Genomic DNA, 12114 nt, shown 5'->3' on the forward strand with positions numbered 1-12114 from the left:
TATTTATTTAATATTAATTCTGGACTGGTCCCTGAAGCGTAGGAGTGATCACCTTGCCTTCATGTAAGTAACGATCGAGATAGCACTGCATCCGATTTAGTGCCCTATGCACCATAGGGTGAGAGGATAAAGGTTAGAATTTGTGCATTATATTTCATAAATTGTAAAAAAATATTCCAAAACATTGCGCACATGGGTAGATGCCGATAATGTGTAATTTTGGAATGAAAAAGACTATATGTGGCGAATGAGAAAGGGAAAACTGAAGGAGGACGACCGAAAAAGACTTGGCACGATCAGATCAATCAGAACCTAAAATCTGGCGGTGTCAAAAGTCTGCGTAATCGGAGGGCATGTATGACTAGATGTATGGATGTGAAGGAGGCGAGGAGTGTATTTCAGGACAGAAGAGTGTGGCGTTCCAACCTTTCTGAAACGGCGGGATGGTAGTAGTAGTAGTAGTACATTATGTATCCAGCAGATATTTTATGAATTCGTTTATTTTTCTCTCATAAAACAACACCGGAAATGAATAGTGAATAGATACTGTACAACACGGTACCTAACTATACCATAATTGTGGTATTTTTACATGATAGCAACGTATATGGTTAGACAGGTATCTAATTAGTATTCAAATATATGTATAAATGCAGATATTTTCACATTCGTATGCGCATTGCACGTTGATGTGCAGAAACTGCGAAGTTCTATTAGTAAATCAAAATTTTTATTTTATTGCATTCATAATAAAACACAGATGAAAAAACGACAAAAAAAGCACGATATTATTTCATGACTCATTAAAATATATATACACACACACACACACATATATATATATATATATATATATATATATATATATATATATATATATATATATATATATATATATATATATATATATATATATATATATATATATATATATATATATATTTTCTCTAAACCCAGGTAACATTTGACGTACCTAATTGAATTTTTTAGTAAAAAACAATATTGAAAAAAATAAGAAAAAAATGGTTTTGAAATGTAAAGAGTTATTGCAAGGTAAGAAGTTTAAATAAAAATCATAAAAAAAACTAAATACAGTAAAAAAAAATTTTACGTGAAGACACGTGCACCCCTTAGCACGGCCGAGGGCATTCTGAGTTGAACGGTTAAGATCTAAGCCTTAAACTCTATAAAAATTAAATAAACATATACTTCGGTTCACAAAACCTGTTGTATCCTCCAACTTATTGAAGTCTGTTACACCTATGCTTCCACGAATGCGTGAACTTTTTATTTTGTCTCTAAGGGACACTCCAGCTGACCATCTAAGTATTCGTAATTAATAAAGTTTCTAATAAAACCAATTTTTTTCAATTTAAAAATTATATTTTCCAGGCTGGTGCAGATGACAACCTACCCCTAATCTCCAGAGAAAGGCACGCTTCCCCGGTGAACGAGCCTACTGGGGTCACTGTGGACCCCACAGGGAGGGGTCCTCTTACCCTCGTCATTAACCCTACCACGCCCGGAGACAAAGCACAACCCCTCCTGGAGACAGATGCCAATAATCCCGACCCTCCTCTAGCCGGTAACTAACTGATTTAGATTTTGGGCTCAAGTGATACATTTGGACGTTGTGTAAAATTGATTGTTTAACCGGTTCACTGCCACAAGCATATTAACACGCTCTCTAATTCCGTGCTCACCAGGCCGGCCATACAAAATGAGCTCTCGTTTGACCTTGTAGCAAGCCTATATCAAATCCCATTGGAATATTTTTTAATTAGAATATATAGAGACATCTTTTAGGAAGATCAAAGTAACAGTCATCTTCTTAAAAGGTTTTACATTTTTGTTGAAAAATTATGGCCATAATAATACCTTCCGGCATTGAAAGGGTAAATCTATAGCATTAAAAATAATATGGCATGTGACAAAAATTCAATATCTTAACTTGTTCATTATGCGCGTGTGAAGAGGAGGATGAAACTGCTGGTCATGTGCTTTTTACTTGCCCTTGCTTCCTAAACTTGAGTTCCTTCAGGACATTAGTTCGGATGGTTTGTCCTTCACGCTTAATGCCCAGCACCGCCTATCACTTAACTCTCCAAAAGTCAATAATGGTATCATTTTTTGACATCTCATCAAAGATAAGGAAGAATATGGAAGCTGGGCATTTACGGGGCTGACGACCGTAATAGGCTGGTTTAAGTGATCACTTTACACACGTGTAACATTCACCAATTCTACCCATTATTGACAACCACACTATTCACATTCTTGGAAGTTCTATATATATGAACCAATTTAAACATTGTTCTTGAATCACCAGAACTTCAGAGATTTTCTGGCGTTTCTCATGTGTGTGATTATAATCCAGGATTCGGACCTCACATACTAATATAAGAGTTTCTGCTTAGTAAAAAGCTTCTTTACATCTCACCAATAGATGTCTCTAGTGAAGTTCTAGTGATTCAAGAACAAGGTTTCTAAATTGGTTCATATATACAGAACTTCTAAGAATTTGAGTAGTGTGGTTGTCAATAATGGGTAGAATTGGTGAATGTTACACGTGTGTAAAGTGATCACTTAAACCAGGCTATGACGGTCGTCAGCCCCGTAAATGCCCAGACTTCCATATTCTTCTTCATCTTTGATGAGATGTCAAAAAATAATATGAAAATAACTCCTGCAATTGGAGACAATCCAGATTTTGTGAACAAGTATTTGGACACACTCAAAATGTTGTAATCAATAATGGAATCAGCACTTGAAAAAATATAACAAAAACATTTAAGCAAGTATTGGTAATCTGTTTTTTTTTAAGTGTGTTGTTTGTGGCATGTATCACTTAATTTTAATTGCTTTGCCGAAAAAAATCCAAAACATTTTTAATTTTCTTTATCAAATTGATTTAATATCATCGGACTTAATGTAAACAACTCAAAATATAGACTGTATACATTATTTTAACACACTACCAAAAGCCGACTAGTCGGCTTTTCGCTGCCAACTGTAAACGACTAAACACTGATCAGTCGGTTTTTCTACCCTACGTATTAAAAATAATTCTCACAATTATGTACATGTAAAGTTTGAAAAAAATCTGTGAAAAAAGGTGTCGGAACGCTGTTCTATCACGATACACGTAAAAAAAGCCCCGGTGAATAGTATCGTAAATATTGAAACTAAATTACTTTCTGGGTTATTTTAGTCTAATATAGGTCGTCTTGCGCATTAGATTATTGTATTACATTGCTGGCACTATTTGTCATACAATTTTTAAAGTAATAGTAATGTTTAAATTTGATAAACTGTGAGAATGTATGATAAAAGTTTTCATATAAATAAATACTCATTTTTTTGTATTTTATGAATAATTTTCAAACAATAATAAAAACAGTTATCAAATAAAATGTCTTTTATGCGCTACTAGGAATGGTGAATACTACACACACACACATACTACAAAATATCAAATATTTTTGAAGATATGTATGACGAATTATAAAGATATTTACGATTTTAGCAAAATAGGTAAAAAAAAAAAACGCCCATTCCTGGCACTAAATAGCAAGCAGATCCACCCGATAATGTATTTCTGTCTGGCGGGATTAAAAAAATCGCTTCATTCCCAATATTACTTAAGCATTGAAATATTTGTCACCCACCTACAACAATATTTTTACCAAATAAATTAATGCAGAGAATTATTATATTTATTAAGGTCTCTTTGTTTATCATTTTTCTCTCTGATAATCCAGGAGCCGAAGTGGATGACCTTTCCGGAGACAGTGACATCCCAAATACGGCAGAAGCTCATCCCGGAGTAGATGATGGATTCTTCAACAATGATGAAAAACCCAACCAGGAAGGAGATACCACTGATGATGAAAAAAAGGAAGGAGAAAACGATGACGGTAAAAATCATTACTTGTTATTTACTATCTCAAGTCATCCTAACCACATGTTTCTGTAGTACTAAAACCTCTTTAGATTGGAAATATTATATTTATCCATGCTAGGAAATATTTATACTGTGGGTTATACACACTCTATGCCAATGTTTCTGATCATCATACCGCCATTCTTAAATCTTCAAGAATTACTCATGACATATTACTCACTCCTTTCAAGAACGTCATAAATCAAAAATCGTCAATTTTCATTTCTGCATGTTTTCGGAATGCCCAGAAAATGTATTATATCCCAGCAAAAGTGGCATATTTTTAACTTAATATTTACCCGCTGCAGGACAGAAAGTGTTGTTTTTGCATTTTGAAGAAAAGGTACTGTTTAATTATTTTTTTAAATAAACTAAATATTTTTCAAATGGAGAAAAAACATTCAGGTTTTACGTAAAAAGATCTGTTGCACAGTAAAAAGTTCAATAAGTGGCTTGATATTTATTTTTAATTCATTGTGTTATATTTTTGAGCTTTAAAAAAAAAAGTTCTTCCGAAAAATAAAGTTTCTTGATTTATGACGTTCTTGAAAGGAGTGAGCGATATGGCAGTCAATCACTTAAGCCAGCCAAATGCCAGGTCTTAGCCCCTACCACCATTCTGCACAACCACTGTGCAACTACAGCCATTCTCACCCTTATTGAACATACATAATGTATTAATTTTCAAACATTGTATATATGCAGTGTTGTAATAATACCATTCAAATAGTGCTGCCATCAGTTGAGAATTTCATGAAGTAAAAAGCTTTCTACATTTGACCATAGGTGTATTCATCTGGATTACATTACATGTTAGGAGAAAGACTAAAATGAATAAAAATAATTAAGTATGAGTAGATTCTTCATCTTTGTTGAAACCCTCATGATATAAATCTTAAGTTAGGTATATTTCGTTATGTTCTGTTTTTAATCAAGTTTTTGGATTTTTGGCGTGACTGTGTGATAGTTTTCAACTAACATTTTCAATATTACTTCATTATCTGCTATTTTTTTTTTCTTAAATTCTTTCTAAAATCTATTGTACATCATCATTTACCGGGGTTTTGAGGTTATGGATTAATGTGTTATTTAGAAAATATAAAATTGAAATCATTGACTTTAAAAATACTAAGTGCCCCATCATTTTTGTTGTTAAATAAATTGTTTAGCTTAAATAAATTTTAAGGTTTAATGCTTCAAAATGGGTAAATACTCGCATTAAAGTATATGACGCAGGATATATTTTGTCTCTATCTTTTAGTATTGTCTATAGCAGTACTCCGCAACCTTTTCTCAACTACAAGACCAATTTTTTTTCTAGAAGCTTAATATATCTTCTTCAAACCCTTATCCGCATCCTAATAGTGCATAGGGCACTGCATCATATAAACGCAGTATTATCTTGATCATTAACACATGAAGGAAAGGTGATCAGCCCTCCGCTTCAGGTACTAGTCCAGGGTAATATTGAATAAATATTAGAGTGAAAGAAATCACTAATATTAATTTGACCCCCCACTGGGAATCGAACCCGGGACCTCCAGAACGGTAGCTAAGCTTGCTGACCATTACACTATGGAGGCGGACAATAAGTAAATAAATATAAAGCCCATTGAAATGTTACATATTTATTCATAATAATTATTTTTTACTACATTTTGAAAAATAGACGACATTATGAAAAATAGTTTGTCATTGTGTTTTAATACATAATGAAAAATTGTAAAATGTCAAATACATTGAATTTGACCGCGGCACTCCTTTATTCAGCTCACGGCACACTGGTTGCGGTGAACTGCTGTACTGTACTGAAAAATATTAGCCTGCTTTTGTTGGGACGGTATATAGGTATGCTTTGTATTACTTTAACATATGCCAGATACCTCAACGCCTTGTAGCTATGGTTCCATGCATGATGATCATTGTTATATTGTCACCCCACCCCAGCAGGTGCCCATCAGCCCGAGTGCGATCACCCGCTCCTAGGGGGCGGGAATGTAGACAAGACTTGGACCGATGATATAGACGGATTCAACGGTAAATATCTGGACAAGTCTTCATTTATCCCACATCATTGAATCATTTATTAATCTGGTGGAAGTTACATACAAATATTTTATTCACACTTTCTTCTAACAAAACCTCTCCTAATGCATTAAAATTATCTAATATTAGAGGCATAACTGCACAGGAATCTTACAACAATAGTTTTAAAACTACTTAATGAGATGCTGGTTCAAGGGATATCAATCAGTAATGTCATGTCCGCCTCCGTAGTGTAATGGTCAGCACGCTCGGCTACCGTTCTGGAGGTCCCGGGTTCGATTCCCAAGGGGGGTAAAATAAATGTAAGTGATTTTTTCACTGTAATATTTATTCAATATTACCATGGACTGGTACCTGAAGCGGAGGGCTGATCACCTTTCCTTCATGTGTAAACGATCAAGATAACACTGCGTTTATATGACACAGTGCCTTATGCACCATTGGGGTGCGGATAAGGGTTTTATTATTATATTATTATAATGTCATGTCACTTTCTGTAACATTTGTTTTTGTTTTCATCTCATATAGGTCAAAATTCTAAAACATATAGATATTTAGTAATAAATTAATGATCCCACTCTTATCAAAACAATAATTTGTGTGAATATATATACTTTTTAAACCTGTTCAGAGCCAGATTTCGAGATTCAAATGGATTTTTTTTGTTAAGGGGTTTATAGTAAAACCTAGTTTGATTCAATCAAAACTTACTCCTGTTCCCTGTTTAATATTTTGTTTTATTTCAGATCCTTTCAATCCAAATGGAATTACTCCTAGATTTGGTGTCGACACGCCTTTCCCGTATGCTCCAGAGTTCAGTCCCGGAGCGGTAAGACATGATCTTTTTTTTTATTTTATTTTTCCTAGAATATCTGAGACTTCGTGAATGATTAACCCATTCTTCCCGATTTTGAATGACGGTAGACATGGACCGCTGAGTATTTACAGGGCTATAGTAACATCCGCCTCCGTAGTGTAATGGTCAGCACGCTCGACTACCGTTCTGGAGGTCCCGGGTTCGATTCCCAAGGGGGGTAAAATAAATATAAGTGATTTTTTCACTGTAATATTTATTCAATATTATTACCCTGGACTGGTACCTGAAGCGGAGGGCTGATCTCCTTTCCTTTATGTGTAAACGATCAAGATAACACTGCGTTTATATGACGCAGTGCCCTATGCATCATTGGGGTGCGGATAAGAATTTTATTATTATTATTATTATAGTAACATCCAGACCACCTTGGGAATCAAACCCAAGTATTTTGACTTTACCTGGATTTAACTAAATAGAATTTACTTGTAATTTTGTGTATGTTTACATCATCGCACAAGTAAAATCTTTTAAAATGTTATTACTTAATCTTTTATGAAATATTCGGTAGCAAGGTTGCATGGATTTGCCACATAGTATTTGTGTGTAATAAGCTAGAACATGGAGTTCCAAAGCGAACATTTTTTTATTTTTCTTAAAGTACATTTCAATGATCACAAGCTTATAGCAACATATTTTCATACATCACAAGCTCACAAAGAGTTATGTGCTGTGCATGGTAAAGAAGCCTTAAAAGAACAATTTTTTGTCGTAAAAACAATGATTTTTATGAAAAAGGGATAATGACACTATCTGAAAAATGGCAAAAGGTTATAGATAATAATAAATATTATATTCGAGATTAAAGTTATTATTTGTATAAAAGGGAGTTGTTTTTTCCCTTGAAAAATCCACAATGATTTAGTTTCAACCCACTTTAACAGACTATGACTAAATACAATGTAGTGCCGTATGCATCATTGGATACAGATAAGGGTGAGAAGAAGAAGATGAAGAAGTATTGTACCCACCGCTTAGTCAAGCCAGAATTATAGTTTTATTATTTATGTATTAACTACCAGAATAATGCAATATCATCTATGTATATTTATTTAAACTTTTTTGTTTAGCAACCTCGCGTTATCCCTGACGTGAATGTGTACCAACAAAAGAAGAACTTGGCTCAAGGAATGATGGATCTGGCACTTCTATCAGCAAATGCGAATCAACTGCGATACGTCTTAGAGGCCGGAGACTTTCACCCTTACTTCTATCCCAGTCTCATCTTCATTTCTGCCAGCCTTATATTACAGGTAAACTTTTGAACATACATTATATATGTCTTATTGCATGCGTGCAGTAAATTTTAATTATCGTGGTTTGCGAATGGAAAAAGCATGCAAGCTGTAGTTGGCACATATATGTTGGAATAAGGAATTTCAGTGATACGCATAAAGGAATTTAAACATTCATATTAAAGCACACAAAGATCCTACAAATTAAGATATCTTTACCCTTTGTAATTTTTACAATGTCTACTACTAGGTCAAAATAAATGATAGTGATTTTTCACTTTAATATTTATGTAATATTATTCTGGACTGGTAACTAAGGTGCAAGATTGATCATCGTGTCTTCATATAAGTAACAATCAAGATAACACTGCGTCAATAAGATGCAGTGTCCTATGCACTTATGGATGCGGATAGGGGTTAGAAGAAGAAAAAACAATATTTGTTACATTGAATTTAAAATCTAAATATATTTCATATTTATGTAGAAGGTATTTAGAGCTTATAACATGTCATTGACTGGTTTAATTATACAATTTATTTACCATTTTATCAATTTTAAAAATTGTATATTTACATATTTTAATACAAATTTTAAGGTTGCCAACGTGATTGAATTGTTTAAGTGAATCACTGAAATTCCTAGCTTTCAGATTTCCATATAAGCATGCATTTTTAAGTTTGGAGGAATATTCCATCTTGAATTTTATTTTTAGATTGCCGTTGCCGTGGGACTTATTCAAATCTCCCAGTATGATGTTAAAAATGAGGACGATATTTGCAAAGCTAACTATTACAATAATTTGACCGTGATTGGGGTGTTCCTTATAACCACCATCAATGTTATAATCGGCGCCTTTGCTGTAGTGACCCGGCCTCTGTAGGAAATAAAAATGTTTTCATGTTTGGTCTCTTGTTTGCAGATCGGTGTTGGTGTTGGACTTATTTTAAACAGTACATATAATGTTAAGGACCAAGACGACATTTGTAAAGCCGATAAGATTAACAATCTCACAGTTATAGGGATATTTCTAATTACAGTCGTTAACGTGTTTATCGCATCATTCGGGGTCGCTCAAATGCCCGGGAGTAACGGTGTATCAAGCACACAAGGAAATAATAGTTAGTAATGCAATAATAATGCAAACAAAACATAAAAGACTTAAGAATAAAATTAAAACTGTATTTTTCATGCAATGTTGTATTTTTTTGATAAACCATACACATAAATAAGAATACAGTTAATTTTACGAATCTCTCCTAGGTAAACATTTTATTAATTGATTCAGCAGTCACTTTGTGGTTATATTTGTCCATTTTTAATTAAAATTTTACTTAAAATCTAACGTCCCAAGGACACAACTCTAAAATTTAGATTTAGCTTCACATACCATGTTTAAATATAATCTTGAATGCATTGAAACGCGTGTCATAATTGATTCAAATAAAAAGCAGTATTTAAAGAGTAAAATTTAGATTGAAAATACACATTTTAATTTTTTAATTAGCAAATAAAGTTTGCAAGTTTGCTTTGGTGACTATGTATATCGTGACTTGAGTCATTTTATGGAAGAAAAGAAATACAAAATAAAACGTATTATATCAAGGCAAAGTGGATGTTGAATGCAGCATAGAAAGACGTATATCCAGGCTTAATAACTCGAGAGAGTAGTGCTACAGGATTGTAAAAAAGTAGTTTAAAATATCTCTTTTGCGTATTAATTCTTTAATTTCTTTATTAATGACAAAGAAGCACACATACTTTTTTGGTTATCTAATGTTTATTTTTACATTTGATGATTCTCAATAGTAAAAACATTCCACAGATATTTCTGTATACATAATTCCCAATGTATATTCAATACAAAGTGAATTTTTTATTAGTGGTTTAACTTCATTATTTTTCTTCTTGCTCATTCATTTCATGAACTATTTAGAAGCTTTAAGATTTGATTACAGAGTAATGAACAAATTTATCATTAAATATTGTAAAGTAAAAAAACATTTTTTAATTTTTAAATAAGAAGAGAAAACTTATCTACACATTGTTTGAAAATGCAGATAATGATGTTTCTAGTCCACAAAATTTTATGTTTTTATAATTTTTTAAAAAATCTTAATTTTGTACTTTAATAAATAATGGTAATTTTTACATTACATTATACTTATAATTTAAAATGAAATGGTTTTGCAATGAAACATTTTTATTTTCATTACTTTTATGTATTAAAAATATAATATGAGGTGAACGCAATTAGAAATAACAGCAAAGAAAGGCCGAGAAAAACTTGGCATGATTGAGTATGTTAAATACTTAAGGTCACAAGTCAAAATAATAGCCGGGTATGTATGAGGAGATGCATGAATGGCGAAGGGGTGAAGAATGTTTTCAAGAACAGAGTGGTGTGGCATTCTATTCTCTCTGCCAACCCCTGTGGGGAAGCGGCATGATGGTTCGTTTGTTAGTTAGGTATGTAAATTAACTTCTATGAAAGCAATTCGTGAGAATACTTATAAATTTTGCATAATATCGAAACATTAATTTTTATTCTTATTATTATGTTGTTTAGATTTACATTTTAAAAATATTAATAAACCCCAACATATGTTTTCCAATTTTGCTGGGAAGATCATAATTACATATATAATAGTGATGTAGCAATTAAAACAAAAATAGCAGTGCAGTAGAAGATTTTTTTAAAAATGTATATCACATGTAAAACTTATAATAAATCTCATAAATCTGAGCAAAATTTACAATAAAATAGAATGTACTAGTGCTAAATGTATTTGGAAGAATCTCGTGTACAGAAATTGATTGATAAAAATGTTTTCTCGATTTTAAATCTCACTGTTTTTATTTGTAAGTACCTACTGTGATTGTAATATGTACATTAAACATTTGAAACTAAATGTTTCTCAAGTAAATATCATCATTGTAAAGCAAGAAGGCCGTTGGGACGCATTGCTCAAAGATAATAAACAAATTTGAAATTTCTTTTGAAAAATGTTCAATAACTTTTTTGAATTTCATTTAAGCTTTGTTTGATTCAGAATCCACATATTATTTATTTTATTTTATTTTTAAATAAGGCTTCAAATCATTGCTCTGATACTCAATGTGATTTAATAAGAGCTTATGTCCTTTCAGCTTTACTGCTAATATTATTAAAATGTTTTTATATACGTTAATTAAGATTCTAGTTATGTATTTTTATATGATTAATGAATTGTAAATAATATAGGTACAAACTTTTTAAATTTACGACATCTTTATATGAAATACTTATTTGACAAAATAAATTTACTTTTTATAAAATGTGTGTTCTTATTTCGTTGCATGTGAGGTATGAAAACAAAAGCGCCTCTTTGCAAAATTTTAAATATTGCTGTAACCAAATATTTTTTTACCCTCTGCTTAAATGTTTTAAAATATAAATAATCCATTTTATAAATGTTTTCACGTTTATTTTAAAAAATTGTATGATTTATACGTTTATACAACTATTATATTGATAATGCGCTTTTACACCCCTTATATTACATATCACATGACAAATAATTTATAAGGAAATACAAAACTGTGATTACTGTCTCTCTTGGTAATACAAATAAAATTTTCGCCATTCATTTTTTCAATAAATTTGTAAGGAATAATTTTCATTTTTTACTTTTGTACATATACCCTACTCCACGGAAACAAGCGTTTCCCCTTTTAAAATTTTGAATCTCATATATTTTAATCCCGAATTTGTATAAAATATCATATGTATGGAAATATTATATAAAAATGTAGGTTATTCATTTCTGGATTTAGGCAACCATAATACGAGTGCTTTATATATTTATTTTCTCATTTTGCTGAATTCAGTACATTATGTACTAAAAAAATGTTCCTTTTTCCATAATGTAAATGTAGAAATTTTATTTTATGAAATATTTTTTTTTTATACGTACCTATGTAGGTAGATTCCAAAAAAATATAAACGAGAAAACAAAAAATCCATAGTTCTCCCAGT

At 31.7% G+C, this 12114-nt stretch overlaps 1 protein-coding gene across 6 annotated transcripts in view; it reads left to right on the forward strand.

Moving 5' to 3' along the window:
• Window positions 1-11414, forward strand: part of LOC148301964 (uncharacterized) — a 29573-nt gene extending 18159 nt beyond the window's left edge. For 3 of the 6 annotated variants that reach the window (XM_088272387.1, XM_088272389.1, XM_088272390.1), the window contains 6 exons: window positions 1393-1585; window positions 3762-3917; window positions 5891-5980; window positions 6736-6818; window positions 7934-8116; window positions 9019-11414. In XM_088272387.1, coding sequence (XP_088128513.1) covers window positions 1393-1585; window positions 3762-3917; window positions 5891-5980; window positions 6736-6818; window positions 7934-8116; window positions 9019-9222 — 909 coding nt within the window. In that variant the 3' untranslated portion in view covers window positions 9223-11414. Of the gene's footprint in view, window positions 1-1392; window positions 1586-3761; window positions 3918-5890; window positions 5981-6735; window positions 6819-7933; window positions 8117-8811 lie in introns of all 6 variants that reach the window. The other 3 variants (XM_088272388.1, XM_088272391.1, XM_088272392.1) reach the window with 3 other exon arrangements.
• The last annotated feature ends 700 nt before the right edge of the window (window positions 11415-12114 follow it).

The sequence above is a fragment of the Brachycentrus maculatus genome, unplaced genomic scaffold, assembly GCF_059751285.1.
Source record: "Brachycentrus maculatus isolate JH-2025_06_01 unplaced genomic scaffold, ASM5975128v1 h1tg000496l, whole genome shotgun sequence".
Lineage (NCBI taxonomy): Eukaryota > Metazoa > Arthropoda > Insecta > Trichoptera > Brachycentridae > Brachycentrus > Brachycentrus maculatus.